The 22,670-nt window shown below is 42.6% G+C and overlaps 2 protein-coding genes across 5 annotated transcripts in view; both read right to left on the reverse strand.

The window, feature by feature from the left end:
* The window catches only part of APIP (APAF1 interacting protein), a 98,524-nt gene extending 76,094 nt beyond the window's left edge, over positions 1-22,430 (reverse strand). For 3 of the 4 annotated variants that reach the window (XR_012668923.1, XR_012668924.1, XM_048855653.2), the window contains exons 1-5: positions 22,034-22,428; positions 15,782-15,882; positions 11,799-11,847; positions 8,717-8,834; positions 7,073-7,208 (exon numbers count right to left, since the gene is read on the reverse strand). Coding sequence is in view for 1 of the 4 variants with exons in the window: in XM_048855653.2 (XP_048711610.1) it covers positions 7,073-7,208; positions 8,717-8,834; positions 11,799-11,847; positions 15,782-15,882; positions 22,034-22,102 (473 nt within the window). In the remaining 3 variants the exon portion in view is untranslated. Of the gene's footprint in view, positions 1-7,072; positions 7,209-8,716; positions 8,835-11,798; positions 11,848-15,781; positions 15,883-22,033 lie in introns of all 4 variants that reach the window. The other variant, XR_012668925.1, reaches the window with a different exon arrangement.
* Positions 3,749-7,066, reverse strand: LOC125639114 (uncharacterized). Its single transcript, XM_048855651.2, has 2 exons — positions 5,195-7,066; positions 3,749-4,321 (listed from the first exon to the last, which is right to left on the reverse strand). Exons 1-2 carry the CDS (start codon positions 5,718-5,720, stop codon positions 3,783-3,785), a joined length of 1,065 nt encoding a protein of 354 aa, XP_048711608.2. The 5' UTR covers positions 5,721-7,066; the 3' UTR covers positions 3,749-3,782.
* Positions 22,431-22,670: the final 240 nt, after the last annotated feature.

Genomic DNA, 22,670 nt, shown 5'->3' on the forward strand with positions numbered 1-22,670 from the left:
CTAACTTGATCATGGCTGAATTTATTTAAAAAACTCTTAATAAAGAAAGATATGAAGCAGTCACTTAGGATTAAAATGTCTAAATTTGGTTGGTCTAAAAAAGACTTTGGAAACCCTGACAGAGTCCTGATCAAGGATAAAGGTAGAAGTAAGTGTCAGTGCTTGAAGAATTAAAGATGTTTCTCTGTTGTGACAGAGTCCTCAGAGGGATACGTGCAATCTGCAACAATAGTTTGAGAACCACTGCACTATAGGTAAGATGCTGCATGCTGTTCAGTGGAACTTGCACAATAGTGTGTAGCAAAGAGAGACCAGGATATTTGGCATTGTTTGAACCTTAATTAATATTTGCAGAAACTTGTTTAAATAGATATAATAAATCTCTAGATCAAATTCAGATTCACCATCAAGATCATACAGGTATTTTTTAAGTAGTTGGTGGGAGAACATCTTCAAAAAAGATGGAGTCACATTATAGATAAGAAGCAATGCTGAAAGTAGTAAATCTAGTATTAGATGTGTTTATTCATAGAAAGAGAGAAAATCTGGTTCTATACAGAGTCTTTTATGCTGAAGGCATCCCAAAGCACTCTACAGTCTAATGAATGAAACAAATGTAGTAATGTTTGTGAGCTCACCTACTACTCACATACAGCGTGGAAATTAAAACAAGCGCTGAAGTGTTGGCTAGGAGTTAGAACAGACAACTGGGAGCAACATGTCCTAAGTTCTAGTCCCAGCTCTGCCACCATCTGAGTGAATTTAGACAAGTCACACCACTTCTCTGTGCCTTCTTCTATAAAACCACTTACCAGCTTCACAAGGTTGTATGTGAGAATTAAGGTCTACAAAACACCTTGAGATTTTTAGATGGTATGCACGTGCTAAGTATTAATTTATTATTGAGAGAAAAAGAAAGAGAGACCAGGCTCATGCTACTCTTTTTTAAAGATGTTCTGGGATAACTGAGGGTTGGGGATTTTCAAAACTGTTTATCAGTGGCTAGCATCGACTTAAGGAGCAGTGCACTGTCGGTAGCTATCCCACAGTTCCCACAGTCTCCGCTGCCCACTGGAATTCTGGGTTAAGCTCCCAATGCCCGATGGGGCAAAAACTATTGTCGAGAGTGGTTTTGGGTACATGTCGTCAGTCGCCCCTCCCCCCCTCAAAGCAACAGCAGACAATCGTTTTGCGCTTTTTTTCTTGGGTTACAAGACGCCATACGATGGCAAGCATGGAGGCCGCTCAGCTCACCGCTGCTGTTACTGCTGCTGTTAATACACGGTCTCCCACAGTATTCTTGTCAGCAAGTTAAAGAAGTACGGGCTGGATGAATGCACTATAAGGTGGGTAGAAAGTTGGCTAGATTGTCGGGCTCAACGGGTAGTGATCAATGGCTCCATGTCTAGTTGGCAGCCGGTGTCAAGTGGAGTGCCCCAGGGGCCGGTCCTGGGGCCGGTTTTGTTCAATATCTTCACAAATGATCTGGAGGATGGTGTGGATTGCACTCTCAGCAAATTTGCGGATGATACTAAACTGGGAGGAGTGGTAGATACGCTGGAAGGCAGGGATAGGATACAGAGGGACCTAGACAAATTGGAGGATTGGGCCAAAAGAAATCTGATGAGGTTCAATAAGGATAAGTGCAGGGTCCTGCACTTCGGACGGAAGAATCCAATGCACAGCTACAGACTAGGGACCGAATGGCTAACCAGCAGTTCTGCGGAAAAGGACCTAGGGGTGACAGTGGACGAGAAGCTGGATATGAGTCAGCAGTGTGCCCTTGTTGCCAAGAAGGCCAATGGCATTTTGGGATGTATAAGTAGGGGCACAGCGAGCAGATCGAGGGACGTGATCGCCCCTCTCTATTTGACATTGGTGAGGCCTCATCTGGAGTACTGTGTCCAGTTTTGGGCCCCACACTACAAGAAGGATATGGATAAACTGGAGAGAGTCCAGCGAAGGGCAACAAAAATGATTAGGGGTCTGGAACACATGACTTATGAGGAGAGGCTGAGGGAACTGGGATTGTTTAGTCTGCAGAAGAGAAGAATGAGGGGGGATTTGATAGCTGCTTTCAACCACCTGAGAGGTGGTTCCAGAGAGGATGGTTCTAGGCTATTCTCAGTGGTAGAAGAGGACAGGACAAGGAGTAATGGTCTCAAGTTGCAGTGGGGGAGGTTTAGGTTGGATATTAGGAAAAACTTTTTCACTAGGAGGGTGGTGAAACAAGGGAATGCGTTGCCTAGGGAAGTGGTGGAATCTCCTTCCTTAGAAGTTTTTAAGGTCAGGCTTGACAAAGCCCTGGCTGGGATGATTTAATTGGGGATTGGTCCTGCTTTTGAGCAGGGGGTTGGACTAGATGACCTCCTGAGGTCCCTTCCAACCCTGATATTCTATGATTCTATGTAGTGAGCATTGTAAACACCTCACGCATTATCCTGGAGTATGTGCAGAACCGGGCTAAGAGACACCAGCAAGAGGACGATTGTGATGAGGACACGGAGAAAGACATTCCTGAAAGCACGGGCTGTGCCAACTGGGACATCATGGCGGCAGTGGGGCTGGTTGATACAGTGGAATGCCAATTCTGGGCCCGGCAAATAAGCACAGACTGGTGGGACCACAGGTATGGGATGATTCACAGTGGCTGCAAAACTTTCGCATGTGTAAGGCCACTTTCCTTGAACTTTGTGAGTTGCTTTCCCCCGCGCTGAAGTGCAGGAATACCAAGATGAGAGCTGCCCTGACAGTTCAGAAGCGAGTGGCGATAGCCCTGTGGAAGCTTGCAGTGCCTGACTGCTACCGGTGAGTCGGGAATCAATTTGGAGTGGGCAAGTCTACCATGGGGACTGCTGTGTTCCAAGTAGCCAGTGCAATCACTGATGTTCTGCTATGAAGGGAGTGACTCTGAGAAATGTGCAGGTCTTAGTGGATGGCTTTGCTGCAATGGGGTTCCCCAACTGTGGTGGGGTGATAGACTGAACACATATCCCTATCTTGGCACTGGACCTCCTTGCCAACCAATACATAAACCACAAGGGATACTTCTCAATGGTGCTGCAAAAACTGGTGGATCACAAGGGATGTTTCACCGACATCAATGTGGGATGGCTAGGAAAGGTGCATGACCCTTGCATCTTTAGGAACTCCGGGCTGTTCGAGCAGTTGCAAGAAGGGACTTACTTCCCAGACCAGAAAATTACAATTGGGGATGTTGAAATGCCAATAGTTATCCTTGGGGACCCAGACTACCCCTTGCTTCCATGGCTCATGAAGCCATACGCAGGTAGCCTGGACAGTAGTAAGCAGTTCAACTATAGGCTGAGCAAGTGCAGAAAGGTGGTAGAATGTGCTTTTGGACATTTAAAAGCTTGCTGGTGCTGTTTGCTGACTAGGTTAGACCTCAGCGCAATCAACATTCCCATTGCTTTTGCTGCTTGCTGTGTGCTCCATAATATCTGTGAGAGTAATGGGGAGACGTTTATGGAGGGGTGGGAGGTTTAGGCAAATCACCTGGCAACTGATTTTGAGCAGCCAGACACCAGGGCAATTAGAAGAGCACAGCTAGGCATGCTGCGCATCAGAGAGGCTTTGAAAACCAGTTTCATGACTGGCCAGGTTACGGTGTGACAGTTGTGTGTGCTGCTCCTTGCTGCAAACCTGCCCCCTTTGTTGATTTTAATTCCCTGTAAGCCAACCACTCTCCCCTCTTCGATCACAGCTGGCAAAGGAAATAAAGTAACTATTGTTTTGAAACCATGCATTCTTCCTTTATTAATTTAAAAAAAAAAAAGTGAAATAACTGACAAGGGAGCCCGGGTGGGGTGGGGTGTGGGAGGAGGGAAGGACAAGGCCACATTGCTTATTGCAGCCACACTACAAATCAAAACTGTTTGAACAACAGCCTTCTGTTGCTTGGGCCATCCTTGGAGTGGAGTGGCTGGGTGCCTGGAGTCTCCCCCCTGTGCGTTCTTGGACATCTGGGTGAGGAGGATATGGAACTTGGAGGAGGGCAGGCCATTATACAATGGATGCAGTGGGGTCTGTGCTCGTTGGCTTTCCTGCAGCTCCAACGGACGCTTCATCATGTCCGTTTGCTCCCTCATTAGCTTCACCATCTGCCTCTGTTCTTCGTGCTCACTTAGTCCTTTCCTAGCCTCTGCCACTGAATGCCTCCATGCATTAAGCTGTGCCCTATCAGTGCGGCAGGACTGCATGAGCTTGGAAAACATGCCATCGCGAGTGCGTTTTTTTTGCCTTCTAATCTGCGATAACCTCAGGGACGGAGTTGATAGGGGGAGCATAGAAACATTGGCACCTGGAAAAAGGGAGAGTAAAATTTAAGATGATACATTTCTGAGAACAAAAGGGAGAGTCTTTCACAGTGAATCATGCAATCCACAGCAGACAGCACATGTGCTTTAGGTACAAGGTCGCATTTTGCCTTTTATATTGAGCGCCTGCTGGTATGGTGACATATCACAAATGGCTGGGCAACAGAATTTGGTTTCCAGGAAGCCATGGTAAGCCTTTTGGTACGTGGGGTTGGCTTCTTACGTCTTCATAACATGTGGGAATGGTTTCAAACTGCAGCGCCATCCTTTCCCATAGCAAGCACTGCTGGTTTGGTTTCACATTTAAAAGGAGGGGCTGTGGTTTTCAGGTGGATGTGCAGCACACACCTCCCCCCAGCCCATCACATGACTACTCTCTGGGATGATCCCTTTTAGCCAAGTGCAAACAACCCAGCATGAACGGGGTCCTTTTACTGTTTCCTTACAAAAATTCCCCTACTTCAACCAGGTGACCATGAATGATATCACTCTCCTGAGGCTAACCCAGAAGGATAAAGACCGAATGTTGCTTGAATGCGATCAAAACCCAGGACCATTCGCTGCCATGCTTTGTGTTGCAATGACTCAAGACACTGGCTTGGCGTCGTAAAGTGTCCTACCGTGGAGGATGAAATAAGGCAGCACTCCCCAGAAACCTTCTGCAAAGGCTTTCAGAGTACCTCCATGAGAGCTTCATGGAGATGTCCCTGGAGGATTCCCGCTCCATCCCCAGACACATTAACAGACTTTTCCAGTAGCTGTACTGGCCGCGAATGCATCCCAATTCTTCAGGGCAAATCAAACATTAAACACGATTGCTTTTAAACCCTGTACTGTAGTTTCAAATGTGCACTCACCAGAGCTGCCTCCTCCGCCTTCAGGGTCGGGGATCCCGCCTTGGGAGGGTAATGGCTCCAGGGTGATGAAAAGGTACTGGCTGCCAGGGAGAATGGATTCACCACCTGCCTGCTGCGCATTCTCTTCCTCCTCCTCATCCACAAAATCCTCCTCCCTGTTGCGTGAGACTCCCCCCTTGCAGGTGTCCGTGGACAGTGGTGGGGTAGTGGTAAGGTCCCCCCCTAGAATGCCATGCAGCTGATCAAAGAAGCGGCATGTATGGGGCTCTGACCCTGAGCAACCGTTTGCCTCCTTTGTCTTTTGGTAGGCTTGCCTGAGCTCCTTAACTTTCATGCGGCATGGCTGTGTGTCCCTGTTGTAGCCTCTCTCCACCATGCCCTTTGTGATTTTGGCATATATATTAGCATTTCTTCTTTTTGATCGGAGTTCGGCCTGCACAGATTCTTCTCCCCATTCAGCAATCAGATCCAGTGTCTCCCTTTTGGTCCATGCTGGAGCTCGTTTGCGATTCTGGGGAGGTCGCATGGTCACCTGTGCTGCTGAGTGTGCTATGCCGACCAAACAGGAAATGAAATTCAAAAGTTCCCGGGGCTTTTCCTGGGTACCTGGCTAGTGCATCGGAGTTCAAAGTGCTGTCCAGAGCAATTAGAGCACTCTGGGATAGCTCCCGGAGGCCAATACTGTCGAATTGCGTCTGCACTACCCCAAATTCGACCCAGCAAGGTCGATATTAGCGCTACTCCCCTCGCTGGGGAGGAGTACAGAAGTCGATTTTAAGAGCCCTTTAGACTGACGGGACAGGGTTGGTGGTGTAGATGCATTCATTTTAAAATCGACCTATCATGGCTAAATTTGACTGAACCCAGCAGTGTAGACCAGGGCTCGGTCAAAGGTAAAACTTCTGCTGACTTCAGTGAGAGCCAATGATAAATATTTTGAAAATCCTATCCTTAATATTTACCTGAACAATCACCAGAAAACAATACCCAGAAAGAGCCCCTGAAAATTGAATTAAAAAAAAAAAGATTTTTATACAAAATTCAAGATAATAATCCAGTGCTATCAGGTGCCTTTGCTATACATTAAAAATACAAATACTAATGCAGACAAAAAGTTTGCGTGAAGTTGCCATCTTTATGTGCAGAGAACACACCCTTGTGTCAAATCCAAACTTCAATGCATTTCTACCTTCCTAAAAGTTTTTGGGGAAAATGTTAGTTACAAAATTAACACCAAGAAAGTGCAGAGGTGTATATCTTTAACATCCCATAATTTCTCATCTTGTTGTCACACACACCATCTGAAATGAGTGTGCTCGTCTCAACTCCATGCTTTGTGGGAAAGAGTCCCACAAAAAGCCACCACATAAAATCTAGAATAATTCAGCACCTTCTCTGGAGAAGTCAGTGACTGAGCTGTTACAGAGATCTTGTTACTTTTTATCCCTAACCATAGGGTGTTTTCTTTTCATCAGGTTAGGGTCACCCCTGAGACAGCATGTTGGAAGCTGGGGCTGCTATCTTTTCACTATATCTAGCATCAGTATTAAAAAATGGCAGCCTTTCACCTTTCATTAGTACACAGAATCACTCAAATTCGCAATAAAAGCAGCATATTGAAATGTAAGGGAAATTCATAACACTGGAAAACATTGTTCTTCCCTAGGCAGTTTAACGTTCCTCAAACTGGATTTGAGCTTTGGTCCAAGACACGCATGGTAAGTTTTATTCAAATAAGCCCCTTAGTGAATATTCCACTGACTTAATTACAAATATTGCTCACTTGAATGCTGACACCATGAAAGACACTGACATTTTTGAAGATGACATTTAGCAGAAACATTGTACACCGGATTAGTCTTGTAAATGGGAATCTACCTGTAATACCCTCCTGAAGTGCATTTCTTGATCCCTTTTATCATTTCCTGATGAGTAATTCTAAACTCACTTCCTGGATAGAGAAGGGTAGCCATGACAGCAGCTTTTGAATGAGTGTGGATCACAGCTCCAGCTCCTAGGAGGAGAAGAAAAAGGGATACCTCTGTATTTCGTCTTGAAATGTGACTCCCTATCTTCCATTAAGATAACCTGACATGTGAAAATGAGTTTCAACACTTCAGCTGAACATCCTTGCTAATGGACTAGACAAGGAAAATAGTCAGTTCTTTCGAGCAACCAAAAGGTATGTTAATAAGAAGTCCTCTCTAATCTACAAAGAACAGTGAGAGTTATCTTTAGGGTGTCAGTAGCTAGTTTTAGTGCAAATTCCAGGCAAACCTTCTCCCTCATGCACCTAGTTTACATTTCCATCTGTTGAGATGACTAAAACATTTTAATTACATCACCAAAGAGCGCTGAGGTTCTAAAGAATTAAAAATTTGACTTATTTGTGGCAGAAGAGTACAAAGAAGATTCAAAGAACTCTGAAGAGAAGGAGAGTTTCTTTGATGTACAGCTATTTCTCTCTGGAGACTATAAACTGGTTCCCTGACATCACTTTCAATCATTTTATTTTTATACTGTGGTGTGGTGGAAAGGTCAAGCACAGGAATCACAAGGTATAAACCTGCAATGTTGTTGAAAATTGCAAGTTCTCCTTTGGATATGCAAAGGCTCTCCATGTGCAAGTTTCCTTTACAGGAAAACAAGAATAGACTCCCAAAATCTTTTTTTTTTTTGAAGGGGGGGCGGGGAGGAGGACAAGAGACACAAATCTTGTACAATTGCATAAAACTTTCAGCTACTGTTAAAATCAAATTCCATAAAATTAAACTGATAAAAATGTGCAGAAAGTGCAGAAGTGTTAGATTAATATACATTTAAAAATATTTTTAAAATATATTAAAATATATTTCTAAATGGGACCAGAGACATTAGATAAAGGTGTTGTATTGCCTTTTTTCCCCATTAGGATGAATTGGATAGAAGCAGTAGACAAACAGGGCCTTTAATCCAAGTTTACTGCAGTCATGCATGAAATGTCATGCCCGTTACTAGATCCCATTTGGGTTTGTTTCTCTCAAAGAACTGATATGGGGGATGCTGCTTCCACTTAATGTAGCAAACAATTGAGAGTTGCACTCTCTGTACTATTTCTGGCGTTTCTGATATCAACAGATGCAAGAGAAATAGAATCCTAAACTCATGACTTGGCCTGAAGTGTAATTGGAGAAAAAGGAAAAAAGTTTTGCTTTTCAGAATATTTATAATTGTAAAGTAAATACATGTTCTGTCAATAATTTGGAATCTGAATAGTGTTACATTTCTTACACCATTGTAACTAGCAATTTGGTAACCTTTACAATTGCAAAAGATTGTAATATGGCCTAAAATCTATTGGTATGAAACTACTGCAAGGTCATGAGACTATAAATTTAGCTACTACGGTATTTTCCAATTAAGGCAATATTAAATTCCAGAGATGCTACACTTATGACTTAGGAGTTTCCATTTCATGAACTGATTTATATTGTCATGAACTGATTTATATTATTGTCCGAATAAAATGCATTTATTGCATACCTCTCATGGTGTAAGCATTCATAAAGAGAGGTGTGCATTGGCTTTTCTTTAGTTGCTTGTGTGGTGGAGGGCCGCTGATGTCCCGTTCTTCTATGTCACAAACAAACATATCTTCGGGCTGTGAGAGAGGTAGAACTACTTAAACTGTGACACTCTTCCCCAAAATAGATTTACTTTTCTTCTGGGGAGATAAGTAGAAAACAGGCCTGCTTTTGGCAGCTTTACATAAACTGTATTTTTGCATTAATAAACTGTTTCTCCATGAGATTAAGCCCAAAGCTTTTTTATTTAAAATACATTCTGGCATGATGCATAATTGATCTTCCCCCATCTTTTCTTCTGCAAATACATTTAATGATCACCATATGGAAACCCAAGTGTCAATCAGTGAGAGGATTCCTATCATCCTTCATTGTATTATCTCCGATGGAGATGTGGAGCAGTGATTCCTACTCCACATTGTTTCGGAGGAGTCCCTAGTATCATAAATCAGCTGGCAGTATTTACTATTCGTCTCCAGCAGTACTTCTGTTTTTATCCTTAAGGGAGAGGAACTGAGATAGACTAAGGTAGTGGTGGGCAACCGGCGGCCCATCAGGGTAATCTGATTGTGGGCTGCAAGACATTTTGCTGACATTGACCATCCGCAAGCACAGCCCCTCGCAGCTCTCAGTGGCCATAGTTCGCCGTTCCCAGCCAATGGGAGCTGCGGAAAGCGGCAGCAAGCACATCCCTGCGGCCTGCTGCTTCCCGCAGCTCCCATTGGCTGGGAACAGCGAACCGCAGCCACTGGGAGCTGGGGGGGGGGGGGCATGCCTGCGGATGGTTGTCAGCAAAACGTCTCATGGCCCGCAATCAGATTACCCTGATGGGCCGCATGCGGCCCATGGACTGCAGGTTGCCCACCACTGGGCTAAGGTCATCTTGATCTGGGGAAATCCTACCTGCCTACAGAGCAGCCCTAGAGAAAGAAATATTTACATACAAACAAATAAAAATTAGGGCTGTCAAGACATTAAAAAAATTAATTGCATGATTAACAAAATGAATTGCGATTAATCGTACTGTTAAACAATAAGAGAATACCATTTATTTAAATATTTTTGGATGGTTTCTACATTTCCAAATGTATTGATTTCAATTACAACACAGAATACGAAGTGTACAGTGCTCACTGTATATTTATTTTTGATTACAAGTATTTTCACTATAAAAAATCCCAAAAGAAATAGTATTTTTCAATTCACATAATACAAGCACTGTAGTGCAATCTCTTTATCATGAAATATATTACAAATTTAGAATTATGTTAAAAAAACACCACCTGCATTCAAAAATAAAACAATGTTCAGTTCTAGAGCCTGCAAGTCCACTCACTTTTTGTTCAGCCAATCGCTCAGACAAACAAGTTTGTTTACATTTGCAGGAGATAATGCTGCCTGCTTCTTGTGTACGTCACCTGAAAGTGAGAACTGGCGTTCTCATGGAACTGTTGTAGCCAGTGTTGCAAGATATTTACATGCCAGATGCGCTACAGATTCATATGTCCCTTCATGCTTCAATCACCACTCCAGGGGACATGCGTCCATGCTGATGACGGGTTCTGCTCAATAACAATCCAAATCAGTACGGACCTACGCATGTTCGTTTTCATTATCTGAGTCAGATGCCACCAGCAGAAGGTTGATTTTCTTTTTTGGTGGTTTGGGTTCTTTAGTTTACGCATCGGAGTGTTGCTCTTTTAAGACTTCTGAAAGCATGCTCCACACCTCATCCCTGTCAGATTTTGGAAGGCACTTCTGATTCTTAAACCTTGGGTCAAGTGTTGTATTTATCTTTAGAAATCTCACATTGGTACCTTCTTTGCGTTTTGTGAAATCTGTAGTGAAAGTGTTCTTAAAATGAACAACATGTGCTGGGTCATCATCTGAGACAGCTACAACATGAAATATATGGCAGGATGCAGGTAAAACAGAGCCGGGGACATACAATTCTCCCTCAAGGAGTTCGGTCACAAATTTAACTAACAAATTATTTTTTTTAAATGAGCATCATCAGCATGGAAGCATGTCCTCTGGAATGGTAGCCAAAGCATGAAGAGACATACGAATATTTAGTATATCTGGCACGTAAATAGCTTGCAATGGCTGCTACAAAAGTGCCACACAAATGCCTGTTTTCACTTTCTGGTGACATTGTAAATAAGAAGAGGGCAGCATTATCCCCTGTAAATGTAAACAAACTTGTTTGTCTTAAGTGAAGGGCTGAACAAGAAGTAGGACTGAGTGGCCCTGTAAGCTCTGAAGTTTTACATTGTTTTGTTTTTGAGTGCAGTTATGTAACAAAAAAAAAAATAAAAAAAAAATCTACATTTGTAAGTTGCACTGTCACGAGAAAGAAATTGCACTATGGTACTTGTATGAGGTGAACTGAAAAATACTATTTCTTTGGTTATAATTTTTACAGTGTAAATATTTGTAATAAAAAATAATATACACTGATTTCAGTTACAATACAATATATATAAAAATATTTAATACATTTCAATTGGTATTCTATTGATAACAGTGCAATTAAAATTGCGATTAATAGTGATTAATTTTTTTTAATTGCTATTCATTTTTTTGAGTTAATCATGTAAATTGACTGAGATTAATCGACAGACCTAATAAAAATATTTAGAACAGAAGCTTTAACACACAGTTACCCAATTGCATGTATACATTATTAACTAAAACTGTAGCAAACTAGCTGAATGTTGGGTTGTTGCAGAACAAATCTGGGGCTGAAGTAGATTTCAGATATCATGGTCAGTACTAATTTAAGGACAAGAAAACTCAAAAGGAGTAACCTACTTACGTCACTGAAGAAGTACTGAATTGCTGTCTGAGATCACAGAATACTAGGAGAAATCATCAGTGGTCTCAAGAAGGTAGTCAGTAATAATAAGGTGTTTCAGACTTCATAACAAGAAAAAAACCCAAACTGCTTTGAAAGAACACTCAGAATAAATAGCTCACTAAAAGTAATTTTGTTACTTTTCAGGGATGAGTTCTGAGGTAAAAAACAAAGTTTTACATACCTGAATTCTTTCCTTTTGGACTCCTGATGGCGCAATGTAGATTTCATCTCTAGGAAAACATATAGAATTTAGCTCCATGTATAACAGTGGTTCTCAAAGCCGGTCCGCCGCTTGTTCAGGGAAAGCCCCTGGTGGGTAGGACAGGTTTGTTTACCTGCCGCGTCTGCAGGTTCGGCCAATCGCGGCTCCCACTGGCCGCGGTTCACAGCTCCAGGCCAATGGGGCTGCGGGAAGCGGCGCGGTCCAAAGGATGAGCTGGCCGCCCTTCCCGCAGCCCCCATTGGCCTGGAGCGGCGAACCGCGGCCAGTGGGAGCCACGATCAGCCGAAACTGCGGACGAGGCAGGTAAACAAACTGGTCTGGTCTGGCCCGCCGGGGGCTTTCCCTGAACAAGCGGCGGACCGGCTTTGAGAACCACTGATGTATAAGATATAGAATTTGAAGTATATATAATTTGCTAGCGCCATTTTAGTACTCTACCCTTTATTGATAAAGAATTAACTTACACAGCACATGATTATGCAACCACACTTGTCCTCCCACACATTCACATACAGATGGTTTTCAATATGCAACACTGATCTTACTAGAACAGTTGGAAGCTCTGAGAATATCCAAAACGTAAATAGTTCTTTCAAACTGCCTACAGATTTAACTGAGTATATTTGTATCACTGAAGAGAAAAAAAAACCACACCCCACATTAGTTGGAATTGAAGGAAACAGAAGGGAATTTGCAAGTAGACACTGAGTGATGCAAGAAAAAACAGGGCCAAACCTATCATTTATAGCTTAATATCAATTAGTTATTAGAGTATGTAATCACCTTTAGTTACTGGGAAATACACTTATCTATATGGTAACCATTAAATTGTATTATATATGTTTTAATGTATGAATAAATATACAGTATTTAATTCACACAGAAGAAAACACTGAACAATTCAATAAACTGAACAATTTATGTTCAAGTGGAAATACCTAAAGCTTGCAAGCCTTATGTGAATGAAGAATTTCAACATCTTTACATAAATTAAAATTATTTAAAAATAGGATGTGAAATATTTTCAGTAAAGGCAATAAAAAGGATAATATTTGTAATCACTATTCATCTTCAAAGGTCTTATTTTAAAATCTGTAGAGACACCTAGTGAACAATTAGTAAATCTACAGATAAATTTCCAGAAATTTCAGCACAAAGACTCTGTTAGTTTCCTAAGGAAAACATGGAGCTCATATTTATGGACAAGACAGAGTCCTTTGAATAAGATATAACCTTCAAGATAGTATACTTATCTTGACAAAACACGTGATATCTGAGATACAAAAAAATGTGGTTTTAATGGATTAACTATTTGCAGTACGAATGTATTAATACTAATGAATTTAATCATTGATACTTGGTGCCATTCTATGAGCAAGATAACTAATGTGGCAGAGCTCTGACCTTGTCTCAGTGGGTCCCGTGCTTCCTGGAGGATTACGCTAGCCTCAGAGGCTCACTGTGACCCTCTATGTAGCCCTTCTCCCTCTAGAGGCAAGGGTCACAGCCTACTGAGCCATTTTCATCATAAGCCAGCAAGGAGGTTGGTGAGAGAACTCCCACAGTCTCTGCTGTCCCTATGGGCTTGTTCCAGAACAGTTTAGCCTCCTGTCCTGACAGGGGCCTGTCTTCCCCTCTTAGGAGGTGTTTCTGTAGTGTCAAGTTCAGGGGAACCCGGGCCCGACCTCTACTCCCGGTTCCAGCCCAGGGACCCTAATGGCAGCAGCTGTTGGCAGCTGACCTTTTACTGCCACAGTTGCTACATTTCCCTGGGCCGCTTCCCCACAGCTCTCCCGCTTCTCTCTCTCAACACCTTCTTCACCCTTACCATAGGGCTCCCTTTCTAGTGGCTTGAGGGTATCTTCATTACCCAGCCCTTCAGTTGCACTTCCGCTCCCCTGGCCTGACTGGAGTGAGCCCTTTTATAGTATCAGAGGGGCTGTAATTAGAGTCAAGTGTTCACATTAGCTTAACAGCCTCACCTGACTCTTTGCAGGTTAATTGGAGTCAGGTGTTCTCATTAGCCTAATGACTTCAATTAACTCTTTGCAGGCTAACTGGAGTCATGTGTCCACCCTAGCCTGGAGCAGCCCCTTCTCTGGTCAGTCAGGGAACAGAAAACTGCTTATCCAGTGGCCAGTATATCTGCCTTCTACTACTCTGCTGTACCCAACTGGCCTGGGTCTATCACACTACGAAAGTAGTATGTTAAGCAATTGATTACTATTTGATTGCTACTGAAACAAAGAGACGTCCCTCCTTTCTAAAAGAAAAATTACTTGTTTTAAAATTAAATGTTTAATGAAGAGTTGACAATAGAATATAGTATTTGAAATGTAGGACAGTTGATCAAGAGTCATAGAACAATTTTCCAATTCAGTGCCCTACATCCAAACTAGTGCAATTATTCTAAATCATTCATGAGATTCCACCAGTGAGTAATGATGATGAAAACTTGTTTCTCTCACCAACAGAAACTGGTCCAATAAAAGGTATTACCTCACCCCCCTTGTCTCAAACAGAAAATGAGGCAGAGAGGTTAAGTGACCTGTCCAAGGCAACAAAGGTAGTCAATGTCAGCACACACATTAGAACTAAGGACAGTTCTAAATGGCTCTAACTGTGCTCAGACTAATACACCATTCCACCCTGTAAAAAACTTCAGAGGATATAGCAGTCTTTTGAGCTGCTTAACCTCACACTTGTAAAATCAATGTCCTCTACTTCAGATAAGATGCTTGAAAAGCAACATAGTTGCATGCATGTGGTGAGGCGAGGGGTACTGACAAGTCTCAGTGTTTCACTACTTTGTGACTTCAGATCACATTTATCTTGCACTAACGGTGCATCTGTGGTGTAATTATGACTAAGGCTCCGTGTTTGTCATGGAGGTCATGGAAGACTTTCTGCGACTTCTGCAGCAGCCTTGTGTGGCTGGCCCAGGAGCCACCTGAGCAGCTTGGGCAGCCCCTGGGTCAGTTGCACTAGCTGCTGCTGCGGCAGTCTCAGGGCCCTCCTGCCCTACAGCATCAGGAGTTTGGGTGTGTGGGGGCTCAGGGCTTGGGGCCGCTGCTTACCTGGGTGGGGGCTCCTCTCCCTCAGCTCTTAGCTCCACTTGCTGCCTCTGCCCCCAGGCACTGCCCCGGCAGCTCCCATTGGCCATGGTTCCCAGCCAATGGGAGCTGCAGAACTGGGGCTTGGGGCCTGTCTCGGGATGGAGTGGAGACAGCACGTGGAGCTGAGGCCACTGCTTCCCAGGAACTGGGTAGGGAGCCTGCCCCAGCCCCACTAACCCTCCCCAGCACCCATGCCCCTTCCCCCCGCCAGGCCATGACTCCTCCCCCACAACACCCTCCCGGGCCATGAGTTGCCCCGCCCAAGCACCCACTCCCCCACTTCTCCAGCACCCACGGCACCTCCCGAGTCCGCCCCCAGTTTTAGTCAGGGGTATTTTTAGTAAAAGTCATGGACAGGTCACGGGTCCGTGAATTTTTGTTTACTGCCCATGACCTGTCCATGACTTTTACTAAAAATACCCATGACTAAAACTTAGCCTTAATTATGACTATGGTTCCTTTCTTTCAATGGCCACTAAGAGGAGCTCTGCGTCCATTAATAACATCAAATTTATCAAGCTGACTAGATAGTGGTACATTTCATGCAAAATTATACAGCAAAAAGTGGTTCCTACTGCAAGTCATCTTATCTTCTTGTTGCCTGACCTGCCTAAATTATCTCCCATTAATACATCTTCAGGATTTATCTGAATACAAGAATTATTCCTTTCTTCTCAGAGACCAAGAATGTTATCTCTGCAACATATCTTTGTCTAATGCCTCACTCCTGAATTTCAGCCATCCTTCATGAATTGTGGTGCACTCACCGCTTATTCAACTGACCCCATCATCTGTATAGTTATCGCTTTCAAAACCCCCACTTACCCATGTTTCAAGCTGATTCCTCCACCAGTTCCTGTGACCCATCCTAAATGATAAAACTGCTTACAGAGCTCCGGGATCAGATTTCTTGGATGTAACTTGTCCTAAAAAAAAAAAAAAAAAAAAAAGTAATTGTCCACTTATAAATGTTGGAATCAATTGCATGAGATATCTGATTCACACAGAAGGACTTCAAAATCAAAAAAAATCTCACTGGTGCCTGAACTAAAGACTGACAGTATGTTTGTATGCTGCCCTGGACATTTTATGTGGGCCACATTAGAAAAACAAAAAAAATCAGATGGCATTCATAGTTGGAAGGCCTGGTCCAAAGCTCAGGGCAGTCAATGAACTTTAGATCGATCCCACCAAGATTAGCGAGAAAAGAGAAAGATTAGGTCATCTAGTCCATCCACTGACCTTTGCCAATACAGGATAACTATCCTTATGATCACAAAGTAGCATAATTTTTCTCTTATTTCTCCTTCCATGCCCTAAATACATTTGCCCATCCTTAGTGTTTACATCCTTCAAATGTTTTGAAGGCAGTTAATTCCTCCCCTTGTGAAATTACACATAGGCTAACTTCCTGTGCATCTATCCCACCATAACCACTACCCCAAACTTGCATTGTAAATTCATATCACATGACTGAAGAGTTTCCACTGAGTGCCAAATAAAGGAACGTTTTCCATCATCTCTAGGAGTAAGTGTAGGACCTGCTTTTAGAAGTCTGTGTGATACATACTTCCTCCTCTTGAATGGTTTTTGTGTAGGGTTATTTTGCAAGATTTTAATTTGAATTACAATAACAAAATTCCTAATTTTATTAATGGGATATATCTACTATGATTATGAATATGTATGGATCATACTGTATAAGTTTTAGATCTGTTTTATTTTCTTTTTACTTAGCATTTAAATAATATCAAAAGAGGAAGGCTCACCTCACCAGATCACTTGACTAGCTTCACATTCCTACCATTTTACGATGTGAGAATGCCTCAGATGCTGTTTAGCTATCATCTTAATTGCTCCATTTTAATATTTCTTTCAGAGAAAACATTATTCAATTTAATATAATCACTAATTTTATAAACACAATGGAATATTAAATAAAAAAAAAGTATATATAGTTCCTGAAGGTGAGTACAGTGTCACAGACTCATTCATAGTTCATCTGGGATTTTTGCAGCTCAGCTTTGCTTTACTGTTTAAATATCAGACATACTAAAGGGAGCACTGGTCGAGCGCTGCATAAAACTAAAAAACACAGGGAAGAAGTATACTAAGTAACAGCACTCAGAAAATGAATACTATTATGTATCCAACATTAGGGAAGTTGTTGAAATGTCTTCTTATTAGTATTTACAACATTAATGGATTTTACATACTACATGGAAATGCAGCTATTTCTGGGCTAGAGAGCCGCAATTTATAAATGCACAATAGAGGTTTAATTTTACTTTGTTTATGACAAGAAAACTGTTCAAACTTTTATATTTTTGTTTGAAAGACCTGAATACACACTTTGATCTCCAACTTGTAACACAGTAACACATACTTCAGTATCACTGGTTCCTGAAGCTTCTACCTTTGAAGACTTGTCACTAACTTCACAGGCTATTGCTGCCTGTTCTGATTTCGCTACTCTTCCTGTAGAATCTCTTTTCATGAAAAGTATCATTTACTGATTAATTTTGGATTCTGTAACTCATTCTTTAGTTCACCTAGGAAAAAGGGGATAGTGATTGGGAACCCAAGACATTCCCATGTATCTGACACCAAAGTTAGTTTTGCAAACCAGATGCTTTGGTCTTGTTGCTTACAACTCTATGGAGCCAATAACATTCACCCTTAGAAACTGGTTTTCCCCTTCCTGATGTAGAAAGTTTGATTTCTCAAGCACAATAGATAGACAATATTTTACATTTATCTAAAACCAATAAAATACTATGTACAAGAATATCTGAAAAACACACCTTTAAGAAAGGTAATATTTTTCTACAAAGGAAACCTGAAACTGAAAATTCCCTAAATACTTTCATCTGCAGTATCATTTAGTTTCACTGAGCTGAAAATGTAAGTAACTCATTTTTGGTTCTCCCCTGATGGAAAAAGCTATATTAAATACATTTTAATTAAACAGTCAAATCTATTTCCCAAATACTTATGCTGTTTAACAATGCCATGATCCTGCAAAAACTCATGCACATACTTAATTTTACCACTACAAAGCAAGTGTATGTTTGCATAATATGGGCCTTAGTTTTGATAGCACACTAGTGTATATAAAATTATAAGTCAAATTTGATTTTAATAATTCTGTCACCCTCCAGACACATAATACAATTCCCAGAGCCTCTTCCTTTTTTAAACTTCATTCACAATACACTATTAAAAGTTTCTAACCTATGTACTACGTTCCTATTTTTTCTTTCAACTTCAAAGAAAACTTGTCTCCTTACTAATTTGATTAAAAATAACATGCCATTACACTTGAGTGCATAAACACGTTTCATATATGCCTGTTATGTAATATGAGTTTATATATGTGTATAAATTGTATATGATGATGACTCTACATGATGACACTATTTCTAGGTGCACCGAAGTGAGCTGTAGCTCACGAAAGCTCATGCTCAAATAAATTGGTTAGTCTCTAAGGTGCCACAAGTACTCCTTTTCTTTTTGCATATTCTCTCTGGTTGGTAGGGAGCCTGTCATAAATGCTGTGACCACGACAATACAATTGTTTCCTTTAGTTTTAACATCACTGGAAAAATTGAGATGAATTAAAAAAAAAAGTTCACATTCAGCAATATTTTTTTTTTTAAATCAAGAAGATTAAGAAATTCCCAACATTTTCCCACAGAATTCCAGGGTTACAAAAAACAAAAAACACCCCTCCTGTATTTTTCCAGGATCAGCAAATGCTCTATTTATGAAAGCATCTGGTTTCATCACATAGCCATGAAGATCAACTATGGTATTTTAAATCAAATACAACAGTGTTTCCAATTTTTAAAAATTAAATGGTTATATAGATTTAACATTGTAATCCTCTCCCATAACAGACAATGGCTGTATTCTTCATATGAACCTTAGCTGTGAACATGTTTAAAAGGCACTTGGAAATTCAACAGACATAATCCAGGATTAGTTTTTGATAAATCTGGGCTAGCTATCATTTGTACAACAGATATAAATTGAAACACAGTCATCACTGTTCTGCTGTGGCTTATTATCTTTTGAAAACAACATTGACTGTGTTTTGTCGTCAAGTGAAGCAAGACAGTTAAGAAAAGCAGCTTGTTAAAATGAACAGAAACTAGAAGATTTTAAACTATATAATTATAATACATTTTAACTGAGTGAGTCCGTGTATAAGAATCCTAAGCATTTATATTTACATTGGTGAAAAATAAATTTGACAATTAAAATTAAATCAGTTTTAAAAATCTAAATTGTCATTAGTAACAGTTAAAATACAGTTTTAATAGGAGTTTTATACTGAGATTGCTATTGATTTGTCATTCTTCATTTTTCACACTTAGGCAGATGCCAAGTTAACACACATTAGACCAGATACTCAGTTGATGTATATCAACACAAGTCTACTGAAGCCAATGGAGTAACTTGAGTAAGGTGATCTCTTTTGGACCAACTTCTGTTGGTGAGAGAGAGAATCTTTTGAGCCTACTCAGAGCTTTTCTTCAGGTCTGGGAATCTTACTTAACTGTTTCAGAGTAGCAGCCGTGTTAGTCTGTATTTGCAAAAAGAAAAAGGAGTACTTGTGCCACCTTAGAGACTAACAAATTTATCTGAGCATAAGCTTTCGTGAGCTACAGCTCGCTTCATCGGATGCATCCGATGAAGCGAGCTGTAGCTCACGAAAGCTTATGTTCAGATAAATTTGTTAGTCTCTAAGGTGCCACAAGTACTCCTTTTCTTTTTACTTAACTGTGACCCTCTGAGTAAGTTTCCTGGACCTGCAGAAGTGCTCTGTGTAAGCTCAAAAGCTTGTCTTTATCACCAACGGAAGTTGGTCCAATAAACGATATTACCTCACCCACTTTGTCTCTCTGGGAATTGGATGCTTTATTAAAGTTATTTTTTTTAAAAGCCAATAGAGTCTAAGGTGTCAAGGAAAATTAGTTTTTTTCATGTGACTGCAACCATTTGTACTACATTAGGGTCTCAAAATGTGTTAAATTATTTTTATATTGCAATATAAGGTAATTTAACAGGTTTAATAAATTTCATTAAGTTTAATAAGTCCATTAGTATGATTTTTGAAGACAGTTTTCAATAGCTTTACGATCCAAAATACAGTGGCCCACCAATGCTATTTTAGGACTCTAGGGTGAATATCCATATGTATTAAATATGTGTCTTCCCTTGACAAAATCTTAGGGACAATATGTATATTTCCCTTAGAAACAAGTGCAATGAACCAGACATATGCAGAAGAAATCATACAGCTGATATTTCACAGTAGCTGTTTCTAAAGGCACCAGATCCTTGCAGTAAATCACCACAAGTCTTCTTTGGATAGCTACAATACTTTAAAGCAAGTTTAATTTAGTAAAAGCAGCTATTGACATACATAATCTAAATGAAATTAAAAATATAGATAAATTTATCCAAGATAGATTTATTTGTCCCAAAGATAGATTTCTTTGTTTGTCCCAAAACAGGATTTGTTCTAGTTGCTCTTATGTATGAGAATTATTTGAACATTTAAGATTGATAAAATGATTATAAAACTAAAGTTGACTAAAACACACCTTGGTGCATTATGACTAAGGCTACAATTTAGTCACAGAGGTCACAGAATCTGTAACTTCCAGCGACCTCTGTGACTTCAGCCTGGGGTGGTTGGGAGCTGCCGGGTCCCCTGCTGCTCATGGAGCTGAGGGGTACCCTTGCCATCTCTGGCAACACCAGGAGCGCCAAGCTGCCATGGGTGGTGGGGTACCCCCGAGCTCACGGCCATGGAACCCCCAGAGATCCTGGCTGCTACTGGTGGCGGGGGAATCCCCTGAGCTCCTGGCCACTGCGGGGGAACCCCTGAGCTCCTGGCTGCTGCAGTGGGGGCTCCTGAAGCTGGTGGGGGAATCTCCAGTCGCCATGAGCCGGAGGAGCCCCCAGAACTGCAGGCAGCACGGGTTCCCTGCAGCAGCTGCAGGCAGCTCCTAGCCTCTGCACAGCTGCCTACTTCAGGCTGTGTGGGGACCGGCAGATCCCCATTTTTTCACAGGTATTTTCAGGAAAAGTCACGGACAGATCATAGCTTCCGTGAATTTTTCTTTTTTGCCTGTGATCTGTCCATGACTTTTACTAAAAATATCTGTGACAAAATCTTAGTCTTAGTTATGGCCCTTATTTAACTACTATGAATGCACCACATCAGGCTTTCATTTTGACAGATCTTGAGTTGGGGTAGGTCAATCAATACTTGATGGGTGACCGCCAGAGAAATCTCAGCTGCTGCAGGAAAGTGTCAGGCAACTCACTCTTCCCTTCCAGTCAGTACCAATTCAGTGACAGAATATTATTGAGGTGTTCCCTGCTGTTGCTCATGCAACCTTTTAGCTAGTAGAACAGAGGTCCTTAAGTAATTAAAAGATTCCATTGCCATTTCAGAAGAGTTAGGAATGTTTGCTCCTGTGCCCTCACCTAATTCCAGCGCAGGTGATCACACCACGCCGAACTACGACAGTTGTCAAGTACGTAAAAGACTGTTACAAAGAGGAGGGAGAAGAATTGTTCTCCTAAACCTCTGAGAATAGGACAAGACTCAATGGACTTAAATTGCAGCAAGGGAGGTTTAGGTTGCTACATCAAGTAGCAGTTTTTTACAATCTATACTTATCAATAACTGCTACATATAGCACATTCCTACACACACACTATAGTGCAAGAAACTGCTCCCTGTAGGCATTTGCTACACCAGGTAGCAGTTTTACAAAACAGCAGTTTCTTACACTCCGCTACGTATCAGTAACTGCTACCAGTAGCACATTCCTGTGGAGAGCAGTTTAATACACTACAGGCTGCATGTCACTGAGGGATAAAACCACTCCCGATGCCATTTATAAAGTGGCCTGGGAGCCTCCCAGCTCAAGAGCTGGGTCCCGCAGAGCGCTGAGCTTTCGGTCCCTGAACCACCTGAGCGCTTCCGCGCACGCGGCCAAGCCGGGCCCCGCGCGGTGGCCCCCGGCCCTCAGATGCCGAGGCCCCGCCGCCTACCTGCGGCGCATCCCCGGCCACGCAACCGCCTCCGCGCTGGCAGCCGAAGCCGCCCCCCGCCGCAGCCATGGCGCTGTCTGGACACACGGAGCCAGCCAGCGCCGGGGAGGACCCCGGGTCCTTCCTCGCCCTCGGCGCAGGCAGGGACTCGGCTGCGGGGAGCCCAGGGTCCCCGCTCAGGCGGGGAGGGGGCAGCCCCAGGGCGGGATTGTCCCCGCCGCTTGCTGGGGCGGCGCCGTGAGTCAGGTGCAGTCGGATCCCCGCCGGGGCAAGGGGGCGCCTCGCCCGCCAGCCCGAACCCCGCCCCCCGGGCCATGCCCCAGGCTGAGGCCGGCTCTCGCCCAGCCCGGACTCCGAGTGGCTGAGGCGGCCCCAGGCCCGGGCCCGACGCAGAGCGGGGGGCGAGACGCTTCCTTCTCCAGCGGCCAACACGCCGGGGAGGGGAGAGAAAAGACCCGTGGCCGGAGTATCTGTCTGGGCGTAACCCCCAGCGGGGGCCTGACCTAGGCGGAGACCGGGGTGATGAGCCCGGGCACCGGTGCCCGGTGATGTGGAGGCAGCTGGCACCTGGGTACGCAAGAAGGAGGTGGCAGAAGGAGCCTCACGTTGTGTATCCCGGCTGGCAGGCGCAGGCCCC

The sequence above is a fragment of the Caretta caretta genome, chromosome 6, assembly GCF_965140235.1.
Source record: "Caretta caretta isolate rCarCar2 chromosome 6, rCarCar1.hap1, whole genome shotgun sequence".
Taxonomy (NCBI): Eukaryota; Metazoa; Chordata; order Testudines; family Cheloniidae; genus Caretta; species Caretta caretta.

Excerpts from the sequence above, each read along its gene's own strand:
- LOC125639114 (XM_048855651.2), bottom strand. The coding sequence starts at position 5,720 with ATGCGACCTCCCCAGAATCGCAAACGAGCTCCAGCATGGACCAAAAGG. Across the intron at positions 4,322-5,194 it reads AGGCGGAGGAGGCAGCTCTG|GTGCCAATGTTTCTATGCTC; the intron begins GTGAGTGCACAT and ends CCCTTTTTCCAG.